Genomic DNA, 23,031 nt, shown 5'->3' with positions numbered 1-23,031 from the left:
ATGAGGGTGAACTGATTGATTACTGAGGTTTGAGATTAAATATTCCCCTGAGCTCCACTGGCACTTTGTGTGGTGGGGGGAGGGCAGAGGGAAGGGGTGGAGGGGAATGATGGTTTTCCTCCAAGGCAAGGACAGTATGGGAATGTCTGCTGAGCTCATCCCCTTGTCTTGGTCTGCAACATGGGCTGTAACAGGCTCCTGGCACTGATGTCTTAGGCACCAATAAAGCAGGTGCCTTACCCCATATCCACGATGGTGGATGGGCTGCTGGTGGGCTTTGCAAGTCCCTCTCATTGCTGCATTGACCATCCTGCTCATTTGCATCCCCACCTGCCTGCACCTCATTCCTGGCTCAGCTCCCTCCCAGCCTAGCAGCGGGGTAGACCTGCTGTCCCCGCCTTTCTCCTTAGGAGTGCACCTTACCTGTTTATTTTCCTTAATTTCTTTTAATCCTAAAAGCCCCTCTGTGTTTGGTTTCGATGGGCAGGGAGGGAGGGAGGGAGGGGAAACCCCCACGCGCCGCTCCTCGAGCGCGTGGTGGGTTGGAGACGCCGCCTTCGCCGCTTCCCTTGAAGTCTAATTTTAGCTGAAGGCGACGGGATCCCTCCAGGGTATGGCACAGATTTCCTATCAGCTGCCCAGGCCTTAAGAAACAACACACACAAACAAAAACAACACAGAAGCGCTTAAGGTTTATTTGGGTGAATTCTTTCCAAAAAAAAAAAAAAGGGTGTGACTTATTTTTTCTTTATACGAGCAGCCCCCGTGCGCACGCCGGCTTTGTTCTGCTGCAGTCGGGTATTTCAGGTCTTCCAAGATTTAATCAGAATAATTAGTTACTGTCTGTTTGTACCTTCTGTTTCTGTTGCAGGGTTACCAAAGGGCGCGTTTGTCTTCCGGAGGGCTGCCTGAGTGTCGCTCAATCATTAAAGCATCCCGTTTCCTCCAAGTTATCTGTCATGAGGCTTACGTAAGTGAACAAATAAATAGATAAATGAGAGCAGGGAGGGTGGGGATGCTGTTGGTGGATTCAGCCTGGGGAGGGGTGTACAGATTTTGTATTTTTCCTGATTGTCACGGGTCTGACTGTGAGTTTTCTGTGGTTCTCAGCCTGTCATGTGGTGATCAGAGTGTTTGGATTGGCGCTGAAGGACCCAGCCGGTTTAATGAGGCTGCTCTCAGCCAAGCCTTCACCCCGCTGAACTGGCAAGAGCTGTGTGGCTCCCTGTCATTTCAGGAGCAGGGGGGAAAAAAAGGCTTTACAGGAGTGAAAGGCTTTTGCTTTCACTCCTACAGTTACAGCTTTGACTCCTTAACCCGGTGGTATCCCTTATAAAAGTCACAGCTCTGTCTGGAAATAAGTTACCACTGTAAATTTGGCAGGATTGGGAATTAACTGTTTTTCAGCCTGTGTCTGCATGTTTGGTTTGGGAAGGGGGACTGTTAATGCACATGTTTCCCATCTCTAACCCAAGAGATGAGACAGACACAGGAAGGCACTGCAGAGGAGGGTGGGATGGCTGGGAAGCCTCGCAGGGAGAGCAGTGAGGTGCTGAGCCCAGCCCTGGTTTGTGCCTGGCACCTGAGGGAATTGTGTGATGCCTTCCCTTCAGTGTTTGTAACTGAGAGCAGATGAGTGGCCCTGTTCTGATGGCGCTGTGGGGCTGGACAATTTGCTTTTTTCCCTTTGGTTTCTCTCCCTTCCTGAGCTGGTGAGGTAGGGGTTGGGTTCTTAGGTGCTGGCTTGTCAGCTGGCTTTTGCTGCCTCATTTATCATGTCCAATGTGCAAGCTCTGGGAGCGAGAGTTTGGAGTGCATGCTGCTTCCTGACGGGTTTAGATACTTTAAATCCAGAAGCAGCCTTTGCCATCAGTTCTCTGCTTTCCTGTGTGAGAGGGAGCATAAATTTTTGAGGTTGGTAGCTTTGTGTTAGCCCTTCATGGTGATACAGATGTGCAGCTGGGCTTTGTTCTCCTTCCCTGGGAGAAGCTCATGAAAGGGAGGGGACAAGGTGGGACCAAAGGGATCTGCAGGGCTCTGGTGGCTTCAGGGAAAGTTGCTTGTGTGAAGGTTGAAGTCCATCTCCTCTCTGATTGTTGGGATGAGTAAAGACGAGCCACAGTGATGGGGTGTGCTGGACCCTGCTGTGGCAGAGCTGAAGCTGGGCATGATCCCCACATCCTGTCCCAGCTCCAGAGGAACAATTTGGAGAGATGCTGGCTCATCCTCTGTCCCCTCTGGAGCCGATGTGGTGGCTGTCACAACCAGCACTGGTGAGGTCTCTCTTTCTGCTCTGGTGTGTGTGGAGGTGGGAAAAGTCCTGCTTGATGGAAATATTCTTAAGAAAGCTTGTCAACACAATTTCTTCCTCGATGTTTGCCCAGCTGGGAGGCTGGTGGCAGTTCAGACAACACCTCCCAAAGCCCTGGGAATGTGTGATGTGCAGCACAGCCATCGCTCCTGCCTGGCATGGTCCCTCCAGCCATAGTGGGGGTGCTGGAAGGGGTGGCAGGTCTCTAATCCCCATCCCACTGGTGTGTGGCCGCCTGTTTCACTCAGCCTTTCACAGATCTGCTTGGTTTGGACAGAGGAGAGATGGGGAGGAGGAGCAGAGCTGCTGGGAGTGGAGGAGAGTGAAAGCACGGAGGGGAAGGGAGATGACAGAGTGGTGGAGAGGATGCTGGGAGGAAAAGCAGATGATGTGGCTCATTTGCCTGATGCTTCAGAAGTTGCTTAGTTAAATAAAGTGCTGACTAGGGAGCCTCATTTAGATTTAAATAGCTTTGGAGCATGTGAATGCTCTGTGTTGCTCTCTTTTTTCTGCAGTGTGAGCTTCCTCCTGCCCCCATCTCCCTTTGAAGAACATCCCCATTAAAAGTCGACCTTAGGATGTGGGAGGGGAAGCCTGGTGGTCACTTGCTTTCAAAAAGCCCTTCAAAGTTCTCTCCAAGCTCCTCATCATTCCAGACCATCCATATTTTGGTTTTTTCCAGTGTGGACACTGTGATAGCTGGTGGCTGGGACTGACCACAGGTTCCCTCTCCTGCAGAGGCCACGGCATGCCAGGAGCTCTGGTGTTCATCACACAGCACCAGCTGGTCTGGGATGAGCTAGCTGGTCTTCCACCACTTCTTGAGCATCCCACTTAAGGCAGAGGATGATGCCCCTGTGGCTTTCCTGTTCTTTTGCAGGGCTGTGTATTTCTTATTTTCTTTCAGCCAGCTGGAAAACTGCTCCAAGAGACTGGAGAATGATTTTGAGTACTTTATTTCTCTGGTTGTCCCTTGGTGCAGAGCTGGATGTTATTTGTGCACTTGATCATCGTGCCAACTGGTAAAGGAAAATCATAGTGCTTAGTTTTATTTTATTTCAGTAGAAAACGGAAGCATCTCAAGCTGTTTCTATTTCTTTGTCTCCGGAGTTGCACACTCAGTGACGGAGGGTGCCAAAGGCAGGCACAGATCCTGAGCATGGGGATGCAAACAGTGCTTGGTCTCCAAAAATCTCTGTCTCAGTCAGGGATGGGGAATATTCCCCACACCACAGCCACCTTGGGGGGGTTCAGCTATGTCCCCTCATGCAAGCAGGTCGTGGCCACCAGGTGCCACTGAGGTGTCCCCAGACATGGGGCTCCCTCCCTGCTCTGGTCCTCCACCATGTGCCCACCAGCCCCTTCCAGGCGTGGTGGGGGAAGGTTTGGGAGGAGCACACCCCGTTTTCCTCATAAAACTCCAAACAAGAGGCTTGGCCTGGTTTAGATTTTAAAAATAACTTGCACATTTGGAAGCTGCAGTTTCAGAAGGGCTCTGAACGGGATAATGGCTTTGATCGTGACAGTCCGGGATCAAGGGAGGGCTTTTGGGGTTTGCTGCATCAGCTGGAAAATATACTGTAGTGTCTAGACTTTATCATCCTCAAGAAGGGCTCTTTTTTTTTTCTTTCCTACTCTACAAAAGGTCTAATCCAAAGCCCATGTTCAGTTGATGGGAGGGGCTCTGATTGTGCCCATGTTGAAGGAGGTGGAGATGAGCTTTGGGCTTTGGAGGACTCAGACCCTGCTTTAGGGACGCTGCTGTTGGCAGATGGAAGTTGTGTCAGCAGTGGGATGGGGAGGCTGAGGATGGGGACCAGCTCCCCAGAGCAGTCAGTTCCTGCAGCTGAGTACTGCTGAGACCTCAGGGCTCATCCTTTGGCTGCTGTGCTTGTGGTCAGCTGCTCAGACCAGAATCTCCTGCGACTGTCTCAGTTTTCTCTGTGTAATAACCATAAATGTCCACATTTGATAGTGTGCAGACAGAACTCCAGCATTTTTAGCTTGAGTGTAGAAAATGCACGGTTTTCTCTCCTTACCATTTCATAAGTGGGTTTGAAACTTTTTTAAATTATTATTTTACTGAATTTTTTTTTTTTTTTTTGTAATTCCAAAAGAGAGGCAGGGAAGGATCTTCCTAAGTTGCTTGGAATAAATTCAGAAGCCTGCTGAGGAGATGAGGACATCTGGCCACATGTATTTGTAGAATCATTAAAGTTGGGAAAGTCCTCCAGGGGCATTGAGTCCAATCTTTGATCAAGCACCACCTTGTCAACCAAACCATAGCCCTGGGTGCCACACACATTTGTTTCTTGAGCACCTCCAGGGATGGTGACTCCACCACTGCCCTGGGCGCTCTGTCCCAATGCTTGACAACCTTTTCAGTGAAGAAATCCTTCCTGATGTCCAACCTGAACCTCTCCTGACATAGCTTGAGGCCCTGTCCTTTTGTGCTGTCCCTGTTCTCTGGGAGCAGAGCCTGACCCCCACCTGGCTGTCCCCTCCTGTCAGGGAGTTGTAGATTGAGAAGGTCCCCACTGAGCCTCCTTTTCTCTGGGCTGAGCCCCCCCAGCTGCTCCCCTTCAGACTTGTTCTCTAGACCCTTCTCCAGCTTCCTTCCCTTCTCTGGACACCTTAATGTCCTTCGTGTTGTGAGGAGCCCAGAACTGGGCACAGCACTTGAGGTGTGGCCTCACCAGTGCTCAGCACAGAGGGACCTAACCCCCCTGAAAGCCCACGCAGCAATCAAACTCCTCTGTCCCATTGGAATATGCCCTGTGGAGGAGGCAGGGGCAGTTTTTCTGTGAAACACTGTGTTTTCTGTGCAGGGCTCTCGGGTGTGTTTTGGCAGGTGTGACATTGGCAGTGTCACCACCAGCCATCTCCTTGGTGTCTCTGCTGCAGCACACCATGATGCCAAGCTCAGTGCCCCAGGCTTTGGAGGGGCTGCAGCCTAGTTATGAAAGCTTCATCTGGAAGCTTTGAGAAACATTTGGAAGTGTTTTGGAAAACATTTGGATCAAGGATGCCGCGGCTCTGTGCTTGGTTGTTTGCTTTGTCCTTGAGCGAGAAAACTGCTGTTGGGTTTCTGGTTTTTTCTTTCCATCAATTATTCGTTTAGACAAACTTATTTCCAGGGATAAATCAGAGCAAATGCCAGTGTGAAAATAGTTTGTGGTGTAAAATGGTACTAAAGTTGTGCTGGAAGGAATCTTGAGAGGTTACCTTGTCCCCAAGGGTAGTTGAATACACTCATTGGTCTGGAAAGGGATCGTCTTTGCTGGGAGTTGTTTTGTCATAAATTATCTCAGGAGCAGAGGCAAAAATCTACCAAATAACACTGTCAGTATGTGTGCACGAGCCTTCTCAGTTTATTCAAATCATTTGCTGAATAAGTGATGAAAATTAACGCTGGGTTTGTTCCCAGAGCTATTCAAAATAATATTCCAGAATAACCTTTTCCACCTTGGCATTTTTCAGTACACTGAAAGCTTTATGGATGAATTGCAGTTACTCACAGTCTGTATTTGACATGGAGCCATCCCTGTTTTGCCCCATTTTTGAGACAACCAGTCCCCAGAAGTCCCACTGGGGTGAAGAGCAGGTTTTCCTTTGTTTCTTGTGAATTAGTTGTGACTTTTCAGTTTTCCAGGTGGTCGCCAGCCCTGTGGAAACCCACAGCAGCCTCTTCCCTTGACATCTGCAGGTTTAGATAAAGTTGTGAGATCCTGGGCCAGGATCACTAGAAATCCTCATCTGCTTTGAGACTGAGCCAAGTGATGACTTCCAGTTAATTTCTCCTGCATCTTCCTCTGTCCCAGCTTTGTGTCTTGAACGATGAATCAAAAAAAAAAAAAAACCAACATACCCAAGAGCCCTACTTTAATATCCCCACCTTTTAAAGGTGCTGCAGAGCTCCATGGGGTTTTTTAAGCTTGCTTACAGCTCCCCACTTCAGTGATGGAAGGTTCTGGAGGAGGTTCACCTGGAGCCAGCTGGATGCCGGCTTTGCGCTGGTGTTGGAATCCACACAGCCCAGATGGGGACTGGTTTTCCTTCATCTGCTCCTTTTCCCAACCAGTTTACAGTAGGTGCTGGGGGAATTCATCCATCTTTGGCTGTGGGGGGGCTGGGTGAGCCCCCCTGGGCCCATCTGCACATTTGAAGTGAAGATGACTGGCATCAGCGTTATTGTTTGGCCAAACGCGTGCGGGGATATCACAGCTTAGATTTGTTACAGATGGGTTTCTGGATATAGTCTAAGGCGTTCTGCCAGCCAATTTTATATCTGTGTAAAAGTGATTGGCATCCCTATAAATAAAGCTGCTGTGGGATTATAAATCTAAATATACTTATTCATTAAATTATTTTTACATTTCCACTGGCTTGTCATCCTGGCTTATCATAAGCAAACCATGCTCTTTGCCTGTGTGTTATCCACAGCTCCAGCAATGCAGCTTCTGAGGCTTGGAAATATTTTTGCACTTGTGTGTGAGCTATCCATGAGCCTCTGTGCCATGGATCTCTTCACTTGGACTATCCCCACAGTCATCACTGGGAATGACCTGTCCTGGAGGCTGCTGTAGAAGTGGCAGTGGTAAACACAGGAATGTGAGGTTTTCTTTTTTTTGGTTCACAGGTGAGCATGACTTTGCTGGAGTATTTAGTACCTGTGACCTGGTAAATACTATTTGCATGGCTCCTTTGGTGCTGGGAAGGGCTCCTGCATGAGCTTCTCCATCTGTGTCCTCAGGCAGGGAGTCCTGCAAAGTTTCTTCCTCCTGTGCTGCAGGCTGGGCTGCATGGAAACAGGGGTCTTTCCACCTCGTTTAACCATCCCTGCTGGTTGTTTTGGCCACAGGAACGAGTAAAAAAGTCCCCCAGACCAGTTCCAGGTGCAGCTGTGAGCTGGGGAGGTGCTGGAGGGAGAGCCTGGCCAGGCACCAGCACAGCCGGGCAGCAATGCAGGCTCTGGTAAATCTGGCTTGGTCTTTGAACAGGCTGATGAGAGCACTGAGAGCTGCAGCCTCCAGTTTCTCTGGGCTTTTTTTTTCCCTTCTCCTTTCAAAGCATTTGATTATTAATTCAGTAAATGATGAAGCATAGAGAAACATGTGCCTGAGTGGCAGGATATCAGCTGCCTCACTCTCCTCAGTAATAATGTGCATTGTTGAAAGCTGACCCGTGATTTTAGTTTCATTTCCTAATGAAGGGAAGCTTTAAGGTCACTGTCCATCTGCTCCTCCTCCCGTCACTGACAATTCACTAAGTCCATTGCCTGGTTTTGTCCTTTCTTTCAGGTTGTTTTTTCATCTCAAATCTGTGGAGCTGCTGCAGTTTTTTTCCAAACAGCCATCAAGTTAGAAGGGTGTTGCGGAGGTTTTTTTTATTAAGGGATGCAATGAAACCTCAGCCTGTAGTAGACACCAGGGAATACACATAAATATTATGAACATCCAAGCCATAAAGAGTGCTTTAGTTGGATTTGCCACGTTATGAGGCACCAGAGAGGCCACGCTGCAGGTCTCTGTGCAGACATGTAGGTGTTGCCAGGGGGATGTTCACCTCAGTGAATTCTCTGATGTCTAATAAATGTAAGTTCATCCTGCAGCCTCACTCTAAAAATCAGCTTATGTTGCTGAGATTCACAGAAGGAAATCTTTGCATTCATGTTGGCATTCCTAGTGCTGCTCACCCCACCAAATCTAGTTTTGGTAGCATCACAGGGTCAGCACTGTCTTGTAGGGTCTTCAGAAACTGGTGGCAATATTTGGATGTCTTGCCTTTTTGGTGGAGCTGGTTGGATTGGCACTGTGGAGGCAGGGGAGGCCATGCTCCCATCCTGAAGGTGGGAGCTGGGCAGGGCTGTTGGAAACCTCACTGTGCTGTATCAAAAGCACGGTCTGGAAAGGTGAGCAGCAGGTGGAGAGGAGAAGCCTGACTGGGAGCTCCTGTGTCCCTGCCTCTGGATTATTTCTGGTGCCCAGGTGCTGAGCTGCAGCTGCATGGTGGAGGTGAGAGGTGCTGGGTTGTGTCCTGGAGGCACCAGGGTTGGTTTGAGCAGAACAAATTTCACAAACTCAGAAGTTAAATGAAACGTTTTGCCTGATGCTGATTAGGACAGAGGTTACCTTGGCCGGAGCTGTGTGGCTGGGGCCAGCAAACAGGGAGGTGGCTGCCTCTGGGAATGCCATTCCCATGGTCCCCATTAGGGTCCTGCTGCAGACGCTAAGGCAGTGATGCACCCCCTTCCTCCCTGAGCCAGCAGCAGCTCCAGGCTGGCACGTGTTACCCAGGCTCTGCAGGTGCTGGTGTGGCTGCTCAGAGCATCTCTAGGGTAGTCTGGAGGTTATGGTGTGACCAGCTGGGCTTGGTGGATGGGTCCTACGTGGGTGTGAGATCATTTCATCACCTTGTCTCAGGGGGAAGGAAGAGACCCTGGAAGACCAGCCACCACCAGCTTCCCTGCAGGGATGTGATGGGGTGCAAACAGGATTTGACAGTCAGTGTGTTCTTGGTGAGCTGCCAAATGTTTGCATAGCAGCCTGGCTTTTACTGGTAGGTGTCAATGCTTCTTTCCAGGCCTGCTTTCCACCAAGACCTGAATTCTTCACAGTGTTGGGGTTTTTGGGGTTTTTTTTCCCCTCTTTGTTTCCTTTCTTCTTTCTCCATTCAGTGCTTTAGTAAGAACACAGCTGAAGTCCTGGGAGCCCAAACTAAACCTGTCTGTTACACATGACCCGATTAGACACCATGGTAAATAAGCATTTGAATCTAAAGCTAGATTAGGCAGGGAGCAGTCTCAGGCTGGATTTGCATAGCACGAATTCCTTTTCCATAGGACGTGTTTGTAAATCTTCTGAAAGTGAATTTAGAAAGCCCTGGCATGCGTCAAGGGCTCCTGTTGATGCATGGGCTGCTCTTTTCACTAGGCACTCAGCTGGGGAAAAAATGCCTGTGATTGCCTGGAAGATGCTTTTTCTCCCCTCTGCCTGCTCTCACGGCTCATGTTGCAGTCCATGGGGATGGGTAGCTCTTGCCAGCTCTAAAAATCTGCATTAAGAGCATTTTGAAAGTTTTTGCCTGGACAGGCAATTATTTCAGGGTGCTTTCTCTTCCTGTGACAGCTCTGGCAGTAGTGGAGTGAATCTGGAATTTTCAGGTACCTAAATCAAATTTGCAGCTTCTTCAAGTTCTTCACTTCAGTGTTACAGGTCTCGTGCTGGAAAATGCTGCAAAGGTTTGTTATCCAAAAGCCATTTAATTTCCTTCCCCTGTGAGAGTCAGAAGATTGTGGATGATCTGAGGGTTGGTCTCTCTTCGTGTTTTGTCATTGCCATGTGTTTGGGCCATCCAGACTGCAGTGTTAATTTGGGACAACGGGATGCAGAGGTCAGACAAAGCGGGAAAAATGTTTTTCAATGTTCAGGGCAGTCTGTGCAGCGAACCTGCAGGCTGTCTGTTCTAGGGAAGGGTTTGAGAGGGGTTTCACTCTTGGTTAGACTTGCTGGGCCCCACTTTGTTATCCATGGTGTTGTCTGGGCTGTGCTGGAGGACCTGACATGGTGGTGGATGCAAAGCTGCACCCCTGGGTGGCCTCTGTCAGCCAACTCCGTTGCCACTTTTGGTGACTGAGGTGTTCCAAAAGCTGCTGAAGGAATGGGAGGGTGTTTTCCCGGTGTTGGGGATGAATTTTCTCTCTGCAGAGCTGGTGCCAGTAGAATGCCTTGGTGAAGGGAGGGGGGCTTTGAAGGAATGCCACAAGTCACTGATCCCCAGGGCACTGGAGCCTTGCCCAGGTGTGAAGAGCCCTGCAAGACCCGGCCACCCCCAGGACTCACCTCCTGAGCGTGGGTGAGCCAGGCTGGTGTTGATGGGGAGAGGTAAAAATGCCCTCACTGCAGAGGTGTCCCCCAGATTTACAATCTGAGCATGACTCCAGGAATTCCCTGGGGTCAGCTGGGGTCAGCTGTCCTGGCTGTGTCCCCTCCCAGCTCCTTGTGCACCCCCAGCCTCTTCTGCTCCTACCTGAGGAGCAAAAAGACCTTGACTCTGTGCAGGGGCTGCAGAGCAGCAACTAAAACATCCCTGAATTAGCAACGCTGTTTCCAGCACAAACACGAGGAAAATGCAGTGTTCCAAACTCTGGAAAGGGGCAGGACTGGTTTGGGGAAGGGGAGGAGTGGAGGTGTGGGGTCTCTGCAGAGAGCAGAGGGGGCTTGGGGCAGGTGGGTGTCAGGGTTTGGTGCTGCACCATCAGGAGTGGGTGACACAGTGAGCCCACACTCAGAGAGTAAGATTATTACAGGCAAAATTGAATTTCAAAGAAATAACTAAGTGAAGTACCTTTTAAAATTTACTAATTAGTATTTACTAATTGGTCAAGAAAAACACACAATCAGTAATAACGTAGCAAAACTCAAAAAATAAAAATCGAGCATTCAAACAATAAAAAGTTCACATCAAGTGACAAAATTAACAACTCTAATCAAAGCACTTCAACTTTTCTCAAAACCCTTAAATTTAATTACGAATTCTACATGTGTAACCAACATAGTTTAAAAAATAAAAAAATCAGTTTTAAAAAGTGTTAGCAATGACAACTTTATATTATTATCTGACTTCCCTGAGCTCACTCCATGCCTGCAGTGGCCTTGGGGAAGGTGCATCTGTGCTCTGGGCACGTCTGAAGTGTGATGAGTCCCAGGTACATCAGCACCCAGCCTGCCCTCCTGCTGCAGATGTGATTGAATTTTCAAATAATCAAACATAGTTATGTTCTCTCAGGGTGTCTGAGCCTCTCAGGATCCCCTTGGGTCACTTTTTCAAAGCGGTTATTTGTGATTGCTAGGCTTTTTTAAAATTTATTTTAATGAAAAGGGAGATGGTTGTGTAAATATCTACAGGGGTGGGAAGCCTGTGTTGTGATTTTTGCTGGGTGCAGTGTGAAAACCAGCAAAGAAGAGGAATCCACTCCCATATGCAGCCCTGGCAGGGATGTGACCACTGTTGCTGTGATATTGCTGCTCCAGGGGGTTTCCTCACTGAAATGTTTGCCCAAGTGGGGTGCAGAGGCTCGTGTTTTGAGCAGTGTGTAGAGATGAAAGCAGGCAGGATGCCTGAGGCACTGGAGATGCTGTGGATGCCCTGTTTGGACTCCAAACTCTCCGGGGAAAACCAGATTTGGTTAAATCAATGCACAGAGGAAAAACTAACAGTGCTGTGCATGTACTCAGTGTGTTTAAATTCGGTTTGTATTGATGCTGCTGATGCTGATACTTTCCTGGATTAGGCATTAAAATAGCCTCTATTGATTTTTAAATGCATCCCCTTGGGACCTCCACTGGACTGACATTCCCCTCTGGATGCTCCAGCCTTCTTTTGGTCCATCCCCTCGGTCTGAGGCTGGATAATTAGGCAATTAAAGCCACGTGTCCCCATTAAGACAGGTCCTCTGAATTGCAGGTGGTGGATTTGAGCAGCTGTCCTGGAAAATCGAGTCCTGCTGGTGCAGATCCATCCCAGTCCAGGCAGGGCTTTTGCCATAAGCTACATTGTGTTGTAGCCACATAAAGTAAGGATGACCAAGCCTTCCAGTTAATCCCACTTGCTGTTCTCGCCTGATTTTCTTTTTTCTTTTGTTTAAATGCAGACAGTATTCCAGTGAAATGTGATAAAAGTTGCTGTTTTTTCCCGGGCTCAGTGGGAGCTGTTGGGATCGTGTTGTGCCTGATGTGAGATCACGTACATTGTTTTTTGGTGTTCATCTGCTGGAGCACAGGGAGGAATTCGTGTCATACTGGAAGGAAAAGTGGCCAGGGGGCCTTTCCTGCCATTAGACATATTTATCAAAGAATTCTCAACCCCAGGTTTGTACTTTAGGGGGGGAAATCACTCTGGATTAGCATCAGAATTTAAAAACCTTTAAAAGGAAATCAGCATTGCAGATGGGTAGGCCAGCTGAGAGATCTGACAAGTGTGTTTTGTTTGCTCTGGGCACCCTCTGGACTGAGAATTTAATGATATCTTGGAAGTTTAATGATATTTAGCCATCAGGCTCCCTGCTGGGGAGGGCTCCTGTTTACAGCAGCCTTCATCCAGTTTCCATTTTGAGAGAGAAAGAAACCAGCTTGCTCCACAGCACAAAATGCCTGAACACCTGCAGCCTCACCTTAAGCACAGATAGTGCTAAAAAACTCCAAACATCACCCAAAAAAATCCCTCTGGGACTCAGCCAGTGGCTCCTTGTTGCCCTGTCGTGGTGGTGGCCCCATGGCAGATGTTGCTGTGCTGATGGACTGGGAGCATCTGCTGCTGAGCAGCTCGGAAACTCCACTTTGTGAAGCCAAATTAAGAGGCTTTAAAAGAGGAAAGAAACCTGCCTGCCTTCAGCCAGGTCTCACCCCGGGGATTAGTGCTGAAATGGGGAGCAGTGAAATGGAAAGCTCAGCAGTGAGGGTTTGCATATGATAAATCACAGTCACAGCCCAAATACTCATTGGAGGATGAAAAATAGGGAGGAATTAACATAAAGGAAGGTTGTTGATTGAACTGTTGTTCTCCAGGAAAAGGCTAATTGGCAAACAAGTATCCTCCTCCAGTGGGAAATACAAATCCTCTCTGGCTTGCCAGGCTGCTGAGTTTGTATTAGCAGCATTTGCATGGTCAAAGGGAGTAGTCAGAACTTGTGATGTCTGGGCTGAGCTTTACAGCTGGTATTAGCACCTTCTGGAGGTGTGCTGTGCCTTGAAAGAGCAGTTTTCTCCCAGCTGGGGCCAAAAGCAGCAGTGGAAACGTGGATGGGGCTGAAGAGGATGCTCAGTGAGGCTGTAGGAGCCCCCTGAGCTGCCCCCCTCTCTTTACTGGGTTTGTTTTTGAGGGCTGCCTGGACAAGGCTTGGCATCACCCAGCCTGGACACTGCCTGAGAGACCAGGTTCAAATGGCACAGGACAAATTCTGGGAGGCTCTTCCCTGCCAGGCGTTCAGGAGAGCCTTGGGTGGGTGCTAATCCCTCCCTGCATGTAACCTTGGCTCTCAAAGGCTGTGTCTGCCCCTTTGAGCCCCACCACAAATGCAGCACTGACAGCTGCTGCCCCAAAACAAGAGCAGGGTGAGGGGAGCAGTGGGACCTGCAGCCTCTCACACTGCCTTTCCTTTCTGCTTGGTTTTTTTTTTTATGTGTTGCCTTTTCAAACTGGGCTGGGACACAGGGAGGTCAGGGGAATGCCCCAGCATCCTTCCTGGAGAGCCCCCCAGCCAACTCTGCCTCCCTCTGCCTTCCTGCAAAGTCCCTTGGGCTTGGATAGGTGTCGTGCCTGGGTTTCAGGATGCAAATCGTGGAGTGCATTTAAGGGAGCGATATGTGACTTGAAAGCTGCTTCTTCCTCCCACCAGTGCCAACCCACCCCACTTTTTTCGTTTGATTCTGCAAAAAGAGGACCATGATTCCGCCTGGTTTCTGGGAAGGCAGGATGTGTGTGTCTGTAAAATTGGGTCATTCAGCACCCTAGTGAATATCAAGAAATATATATATGTATATTTATATAGGTTTGCAAACTGGGTCTTGTCTGTGGCTCCATGTTGTTGCCCTTGTTCCTGAAATAAATGGTATTTGCCTGAGCTGATCTGCTGGAGCTCCTCTAAGAAGTGGCCTGTAGTGGTTTGGAGGATCTGGCGCCAGTGCTGAGCTTGTCACTGATGAAATTTAACCTTCTAGTGGAGAACTCATGACCTCCAGCATTACTGTGCTGCTCACCATCTAGATGGCTGGGAAACTTCCAGCAAGGTTTGGTTTTTAATCCGCAAAAACCAAACAAAGTTTTGCTGCAGCAGCGTCTTTCCCGGCTGGATTAACACGTGCGCTGAGCCGTGCACCACGGGGGATCAAGGGCTGTGTGGGGTTCCCTGGACCAGCTCCTGATGGATGCTGCAAGCCCTCAGCCTTCTCCTTGGATCCAGGCTTGTCTCCATGCCCTGGCATGCACATCCCCTGCTCGGGGTTTTTGCTGCCTTGCCAAAGCGAGCGGCGCTGCTCCCAGGATTGATTTCAGCTGGAGAGCGTTGAGACAGATCCCTCCTCACCCTGCTGTGCACCACGCTCTGCCCCCTGAAAAGTGGATTAGAGTCAGCAGCCTGTGTGCTTCCCTTGGCAGGGCCCTCACTCCTGTGCTGGAGAGGCAACAGGCAAATCAGGCTGTGGAACTCCCACAGCACGGTGGAGATTGTTGCTCTTTTCCCTGAATAGCATCAACACCTCCAGGTGGGAGCCCCATGCAGACAAAACCTCTCTCCCAGCACTTTTGATAGGTGTAAGTTTAAAGTGGAAAAAGGAGAGCTTTTCTGGCTTGTTACAAATCTGTGAAATTGTGTCTTTCCCTCACTGGCTCTACAATAAACTTGGTCTAATTTTTCTTGCTGCACCCTGGATGTGGCCATCAAACCCCTGAAGCTCATCTGCCCTCGAGCTGAGCAGAATATTTTCTTGTGAGACAGCAGGCCCAGATGTATGCTTCAGGATGTGACAAATGCCTCAATAAAAGGAAAGAACAGAAAGAGGAGGTGACACATTTTAGGCAAGCACTGTGTTTTTGATGATGCTGGCAGATGGGGCTTTGCTGGAGTGAGCAGAGAGCCTGTGGCTGCAGCCACGTCCTCGTGGCATCAGGGCAGTGTGCCCAAGGTAACCCAAGCAAGATATGGAGACACAAAACACTCCTTTTGTTTGGTTCGTAGAGTATAGTAGGATTTCTGGGACGAGGAAAGAGGATCAGGGGCAATTCAGGGTTTGGTGAGTGTATTTATAAATCCATGGAAGCCAAGTCCTTGAGATTTACTTGTGCTGAGAATCAAGGCTCTTGTGATGCACTAGTGATGAATCAGGCTCCTCCTGGCAGCTGCATCATGGAAAGGGTCCTGTTCCCATCCCTTTTGAGCTGCTGTTTTTAGAGTAGGTGGGTACAAAAATCAATCAATAGTTTAAAGCCTTTTAGCTGAATGTTTTGGGCTTTTTGCCCCCTCCTGAAGATATGCACTGATTTTCACCAAACACAAACATCTCTCCCCATTACAGCCTTGCCTGAAAACAGCTTTACACTGGAGAGAGGAGGTTCTGGAAATCAGCATGAGAGTTTGTGGCCAAAAAGTCATTCTTTTTGCTTTAAACAGGAGCAGTTGTCCTGGGGATACCAGCACCATGCTCAGCACCGTGGAGGTGCTGGCAATGAGATGAGATCCTTTAAGCTTCTGTGTTGGAGGGAAGGTGATTCCTGCTCAGGGGAAGGCAATCCTATTTCTGAGCATTTCATCCATGCAAGAGCTCAATGTCAAACCTTTAATTTTTAAAATTGAATAATGCTTAGACCCCCCCTCAGCAAAAAGTGTTTCCATGTACCAGCTTTGATGCAAATGTGAAATGGAGGAGCACTTCTCTCTCTTGAGAGGGATGTGCTGCTGCCTCTTGGATGGGCAGAGCACCATGAACACACTTTGGAGGTGGTTCACAATCAGAACCAAACCCAAGAAGAGGTTGGGTTACTGAGTGGAGCCAAGGAAGGTGCTGACTGTCTTGGGTCTGTAAGGTGAAAAATTAAAACATGCCTGGGAGGGGCTTTGGTGCTTCTCAGGGAATGCTGCAAATGTGCTGCAAATGTACAGCAAATGATCTGAAAAATGCTGTGGGAGCATAGTTTTTATTGCTGTGGAGGTCTGGATGTGACTTACAGTGGAGGAAAAACCACATAGAATTGTTTATTTAAAAAAAATGATGCAAGTTATCTTGTGCTGTGCCCTGTTTTGGGTGTTTAATTCACAGGGAGAAGCCCTGGGGGAGGATGAGCCCTGCTCAGCACTGGAATGGGACAACTGCAGGGTGCAATGTGTGGAATGCCAAATTCCTGCTTTCTAGGTGCTGAGAAAAGGGGTCCAGGACACCTGGCTCTAACACTTGGTGACACTGATGGTGTCTTCCTAAAGTCCTTGCTAAGGCCAAGTGCCTCCCAGCCATCAAGGAAGTCACTTTGCAGTGATGGATGAAAATTGGAATGTTTCCATCGTTTGGGAGCATCCCAGGCTGTGCTGAAGCTCTTGCAGAGTAAAGGCAGGCAGAGCTGGCCGTGGCCCAAGATGCTGAAACCGGTGAGGACATGGCAGAGACGGCCAGTGACTGCTGCCACACTTGCACCAAACCCACTCCCTCCTTGAGCAAGGCTGGAACAAAGCCCCACATTCAGAGAGGCAGCTCGCTCAGGATCTTGCATCCTCATCTTGGGAGGGGAGCCAGCAAAACAACAAGCTAATATTCACGTTTGAGGGTTTAGCTGCTGGCTGCTGGGTGGGTCTGGAGGAGGCGGGTGCCAAGGGGAGTGTGTGTGTGTGTTTGTGCCCTTGTTGGGTATTTTTAGGCTGCAGACCGCAGCGCTGCCGTACCGGTGCTGGCTCCCAACCAGCTGGTCGGGCCATCGGTCACAGACAGGCTTTGGCAGCTTCCACGCAGTTTAATTTAGCTCTGCTGAGGAGGCTGTTGAATATGCAAGCGGTAATTGCTGCTCTCCTTTCCTTAAAGCAAAGGAGGAAGCGACACGGGGTCCAATTTTCTCCTAATGGCTGATTTCATTTAAACACTGCTCAGGGCAATGTAGGCTGGATGCTTTTCTTTTTAGGGCTGGGAGAAGTAAACTCCTATCTCTGTGTATCACTGAGCCAGGTGGCCTTCGTCTGTCCTGGTCACACACATGAGCTAAGCTCCTTCTCCTTCTCTGCAGTCTGGGTGTCCAGTTTGAGCCCATCACACAGACAGTTTCACCCTTGTTTCTGTGAAAACAGAGTTGTTTAGGAATGATTCAGCCCCATCAGTCCTGCCTTGCGATTTGGGCTTGGCTACAAGTTCCCTCAGCGGCCCTTCCCAACCTATCATCCCTGGCTCTGTTCATACAGGGGCAATTAAGCTTAATTTATTCTGGCCCGCTCAATAGTAGAGGCCAGAAGGCACCATCAGATCACAATCTGACTCAAATTTATTGATCTAATTAGCGGTCAAAGGTACAAGCAGGAGGTGGGAGCAGGACACTTAACATATGATGTGGCATAGAACTTGTCCCTTCTGTTCTCCTTAACACAAGCCTCCAGATTGCCAGGGGCTGCTGCTTTTTCTTCTTGAATAACCAATTTCTGCAGAATTTGCAGGGGAGGAGGAGGCTGTGTGGCTGGACTTTGTTCTGACGATGCAAGCTGCGCTGTCTGCAGCTCCCAAGGACCTGCCAGGGAGCTGTGTTTTGATTTTGATCCATCATGTCAATGAATATTCATCAGCCTTCTGAAGCTTTAATGCTATTTGCCTGGTAGCTAACATATTCTCTCCCTAACCTTTTTTTAGCCTTGGTTGCTAATAACCTACAGCCCACTCAGTCTGCATTATAGGGTGGTTTGGTTTTTTAAATTGTTTATAGATGAAAATGAGGAACCTCAGTAGCTCCAGAGCTGGAAGCAGCTCAGAAGTACCTTGTCTTGGTTGCTACATGGCTGTCTGCTTTAAACCCCAAAATAAAACCTTGCCTGTTGGTCTGTGTTTCAGACTCCTCATAAAACATTGTCAGGAGTGCGTATCTCTGAAGGGCAGGTGTTGTTCTGATAAAAGCTTTCCACACGTTTTTGTAAGCCCAAGTCAGAGCTTGTATGTAGCAGCAGGATGAGGTTGATGTGGTGTTGAAAAGGGGATGGAAAATGCCCTGTGGAAGAACTGGGTCTGTTTGCTCCAGACCAGCTGCTGGGGCAGGATCAGGATCAGACACTGCTCTGGGAATGGTGTGGCTGTGCCCATGAACTTGGAATGACCAGGTGACCAAACTTTGCACATCTGAGGACCCAGTGTGGGCTGGGACAGAGCACCAGCACCACCAGCATCTCCCTTTGCACCCTGCTCGTTGTGGCTCTTTAAAACCCCAACCTGCAGCGCCTTCATCCATATTGGAATGGACAGAAATCCGTGTGCCTTTGGCTTTTTGTTTCCCTGCCTTCTTTAGGAGAGGAGCTCTGCAGCAGGTCCCCAAGCCCTGCTGACACCGAGGGGATGCCAGCAGGCAGCTAATGGATTTGCCGCGGTGCTGCCTGCCGGGGAGCCGTGATGAGAGAGCTTTCATGGCAGCTGAAATTCCTCCAGCGGCTGCATATTTCTACATCCAAGATGTAAAAATGTGAAATGAGATTTGGGGCCCTTCAGGAAAGGGGGGGAACTCTCCAGGCTGGGCACAGAGCTTGCACAGCCTGGGATTATCCTGTGTGAAGATCCAATAGCTGTTTCCCATCGTCCGTGGTTCAGCAGATGATTACACCATGTGCTAAAAACGTGCCATGGAGATCATCTCAAGGGTCAAATCCTCTGTCAAAGAACTGTGGGTAGAGCCTGAATTTTCTGCAAGGTCCCAGCTTTCAGAGGGCAGTGTTTGCCCTGCTGTGGTGGTGCAGGGTCTGACCTCGGGTCTGACCCCAGCCCTGGCTCTCCACAGGGTACAGCAGCTGTTTATTCTTCTGTACAAATCCATAGTTGGAGGGAACGGCAGGCTCCAGGGAGATCAGACACTCCTTTCTAAATGCTGACCTTTTTTCCCCGAGTCTCTTCATAGCTTTGTTAATAAATCTGAGTCATCCATATTTCAACCTTGGCTGTTTGTCCAGTCTCTTAACATCTCAGTGTCTTGTTTCGCAGAGATAAAATATGTGGGTGTGTAACTCTGTAAGACAAATGTTTAGGCTTTCAAAAATTCCCTGCTTCGCTGGTTGATTTTTCTCATTAGACTGTTTCTCCACACTCCTCATTCCTCATAGGTGACCCTCCTCTTGTGTCCCAATTTTGGGGCAGCTTTTGCCTGGTCCTTGGTGTTGTTTGGCACATGGTTCCTGCCCTGAGCTTTGCTCCCAACCAGAGTTCAGAAATCAGCAAAATCCAAGCAAGCAGTGCCCGACGTCAGCACTGCCTAGGAAAATCTGAGCTACCGGCACCGTGTGATTTTTATCAGCTGAAATCAGCGTCTTGTAAATATTTACTGGAGCTACAAGTAAGGTTTATCTAATTAAAGCCAAGCAAAACTTTCCACGAAGAAGAGCCGCCGTACCGGGGGTTGCTGGTGGATGTTTAGGGACACGTTTAAGAGTCAGGGGAAGCGTGCAGGATATTTTTTCAGCTCTGCTGCTGTCTGTGGCTCGGGGCATGCTGAGCCGTATGAGGTCTTCAAGGATTGAGTCACCCATGGTGGGGACCTGGTGGCCCCAAGCACACCCAGCTGTTCTGACAGCAGTCTCCTGAATTTTCCATACTCCTAGCATGAGGGGATATGAGGTGTGGGCATGAGGGGGGCTGGCCTGGCTACCATGGTTGGTGCAGATTTGCTGGGATTGGCAACAGTGGTGGGGCCCAGGACTCCTCAACCCACGGGGACGGCGGCGTGACCCCTGCCGCTGCCAGCTCTGGCACGAGGCAAAGCAAATCCATCTTCTTAATTTGCGTGGTCGTCAAGGTTGCCAGGACTGTAAACGTCAAATGTGAGCAGAAATATTTGGCATGGAAACCGTGTGTGCTCTTCCCCTGCGCGCCGAGCGCGTGGGTGGCTCGATCCCCCTCCCACCGCGGGCCGGCTGCTCCAGCCTCCCTCTTCTCTTCCCCGCAGGATCTAGTGCCCAGCAGGGAGGGAGGGACCCGCAGGACTGCTGCCATGGCCCCGAGGAAGAGGAGCAGCCGGGGGATCTCCTTCATCTTCTGCTGCTTCCGCAGCAGCGACCACCCCGAGATCACGTACCGGCTGCGCAATGACAGCAGCTTCGCCCTGCAGACCATGGAGCCCTCGCTGCCCATGCCGCCGGTGGAGGAGCTGGATGCCATGTTCACCGAGCTGGTGGTAAGTCAGAATGCTTCTCAGTTGCAGTTTTAGTTTGGGGGTTTCTCCCTCTTTCCTCTCTTTGCAGTCTCCCCAGCCTTGGTTTTGAGTCTTCAGGCAAACTTTGGTGTGAAGGGAGGCTGCTGTTGCTGAAGCCTGAGCTCCGTTCCTCCCTGAGGTTCTGCCAGCTTGGGGTGGTCTCTCTCGTTAGAAACTCTTAATTTCTTATAGCAGGGGGTTGGGTCTGAGCTGGTAAAGCAGGACGTTCCCCATAGGTGCAAAGTGACTTTACTTGCTGGGCACTCGGCTTCACAGAAATTGTCAGGTGTGGGCTACACTGAAATTTGGAAAGTCAGGATATTGTTTCTTTATCCCTTGGTTCCAAAACATCGAAAAACACAGATAAAGAAAAAAACCTGACAGCCAAAAAAACTCTTCAATTTTCTCTAAGCAAAAACATTTTGGTGTGGTATTTTGGATGGTGTTCCACTTTGAGTTCATTCGGCAGTGAAATGAGGTTTTCCTACAGTGCTTGGATGCATAGAGGGAGCTGGGAATTGTGACACTGGTCAGTCACATCTCAAGGCACAGCACATCCCATTAAATGCCAGGCAGCATGGACCTGTTGAGCCAGGCCTCTTGGTAAAGCTCCAGTTTTTATTATAAAAGCTGCTTTTGCCAAGACATCCTTCTCCAAGGGCAGGATGTGGCAGACCAGGACACCAACACAGCACAGTGGGGATGAAGTGTCCCTGCAGCAGGACTCTTCTGGTCAGGTTGGGTTTGTTCAGGAGAAGTGGCTGTCTCTGTCCCAATTTATTCTCCACTGTTAACTTGGCCAAGTCAGGTTTTCCTAGAATAACTCTTTCCTAGAGATCACTTTCCCCATGCCCCAGCCAGAGCCTTGTTGGGCTGAAGAGGGCATCTCTGGAGGCTCATTTGTTGGAGTCCCACCAAACCTGTGCACCTCATCTCAGCCCAGGATTTTCAAAACATCTCTTCCAAACTCACCCAGATGCTTTGTGCAGTGTCAGTGCCACAGGGAACCTCTGTGTGTGCAGCAAGGCAGGAGCCAGTCCAGCCTGGTGTGGCCCTTCTGCTCCCCAGTCCTGCTCCATGCTGTTGGGATTTTTAGTTGTTTTTCCCCAGCCAAGGGTGAGAAAAAGCCTGGAGGCAGCTGCTGCTCCAGGGCACGCTGGCTCCCTGGGGACTGAAGTCATGCAGGGAGGGGGACAGTGTCCTGCACAACCACTGCAACCCCCTGGCTCCCCAAAAAAACCATCAGGCAGGTTTCAACCCAAGCCAGCACTGGGTGGGAGGGAGGGGGAGGCCAAGCTCTGCCCTGTGGGCACAAGAAGGCAGATTCCCATTCAGGGCAGTGAAGCTGCAAATCCTCCCCCTGTCCCTGTCCTTACAACGGCTCCTTCTTGCTCTCTCTAACCTGTTGGTGTCGGGTGTTAAATTTCAGCATTAGTTAAATGGTTTGGAAAGTATCCCACTGTTCCTGTGCAAACCCACTGTGTAACGTTTGGAAGAGAGACAGAGGGAGCACTCAGAGGTGCTGGGCTGATCTTTGCCCCCTGATGCCATCATGCTTGGCCCTCCTGGGTGGGATGGCTTGTGCCTGCCCTGTGGGACTAAGGCTCCCTCCAAAGTCCTTGGCTGTCTCAGCCCATTGGGTTGAGGGAAGATAAAGGGGTTGGAGGGGATCTGGAGGCTTTGCCAGCTGGAGTTGGTCCTTTGCCAGCTCTTCTCTTGCAGCCTGGCCATGACTTTTGTGCCCCACTGGTTTGCATCAGGGATCAGAGTGGAAAGGATGGAAGATTTCAGGCCAGGGGGCTATTTTTGGGGACATTGCAGCAGTAGGCTTGGTCCCTTGGCATGGACAATCTTCCTACAGACACAAACAAAAGTGGGATCCCTGCTCCACAGATCCCAGCCTGCTGCTTGCATCAAAGGGCAAAGTCCCTTTCTTTTTGGAGCCATCCTGCAAAAATATTCCCTGAGCTTTGTGTGGTTTTAAGTGTGCCTTGTTGATCTGAGGCAGGAAACATCCGTAGTGTGAGAAATTGGTGACTGTCCCATGCCAGCAGCAGAGGATCAGGGCCTGAGCTGCAGAGGGATGTGGAGCAGCTGTGACTCCAAGGTCAGCTAAAGGCTTGGGCTGCTCTCCCAGTGTCTGTTTTTTGGCCTGTTTTGTGTTAGATAGACACTTTGGATTTTAATTAGGATAGGTAAATAGAAGAGATAAACAGTTAGGGGGTTATTCTGTGTCTGTGCAACTGTTTTTCACTTAGCTGCATGAAGACCAACAGGGAAATGTTTTTTTTTTTTCACCTGGGCACAAATTTCAGCAATAAATGCCTGATCTTCATCCCAGGCTGCAGGGACGATGCTGCCTGTCCCAGCAGCCATATGCAGCAGGCAGGGGCTTTTCCCTGGCTCGGGCAGATGCAGATGTTGTTGTTGTGGTCAATGACTGATCACCGCTTCCTCCCAGAGGAACCTTTTCCCTTTCTCTGCCTCTCCCCAGCCGGGGCTGAATGGGTTTTGTTGGAGCATTGTTGGGATGTCGCTCAGGCGGGCATCGGCCCTGGCTCAAAGGCTTTTCTTTGTCCCCTGTCCTGCCGGGGCTCCGGCCAGGCTCAGCCGCCCAGGGAGGAGCAGGTGCTGCCAGAGAGGCACAAACAAAAGCAGGGTATTTCAGCAAGATTTACTGATCTGCAGCTCCTGTGGCTGGGACAATGCTCGCTGGTTTTGTGCAGCTTTCCGGGCGTCAGCACCGCTGCCGGCTTGGGGAGGCGGTGTTGGCTTCCCGAGGCTCGTGCAGAGGTGTGGCACCTGCCAGGCAGCAT

General features: G+C 49.8%; 1 protein-coding gene across 1 annotated transcript in view; it reads left to right on the top strand.

The window, feature by feature from the left end:
* Positions 1–23,031, top strand: part of DAAM1 (dishevelled associated activator of morphogenesis 1) — a 93,060-nt gene that overhangs the window by 17,943 nt on the left and 52,086 nt on the right. Inside the window, exons 2-3 of the mRNA XM_063399583.1 lie at positions 872–970; positions 19,970–20,197. Of these exons, the coding sequence (XP_063255653.1) occupies positions 20,015–20,197 (183 nt within the window). The 5' untranslated portion in view covers positions 872–970; positions 19,970–20,014. The remainder of the gene's footprint in view (positions 1–871; positions 971–19,969; positions 20,198–23,031) is intronic.

This window comes from Prinia subflava, chromosome 5, assembly GCF_021018805.1.
Source record: "Prinia subflava isolate CZ2003 ecotype Zambia chromosome 5, Cam_Psub_1.2, whole genome shotgun sequence".
Taxonomy (NCBI): Eukaryota; Metazoa; Chordata; class Aves; order Passeriformes; family Cisticolidae; genus Prinia; species Prinia subflava.
The sequence above is the reverse complement of the archived record's forward strand: the minus strand, read 5'-3'. Positions and strand labels throughout refer to the sequence as shown.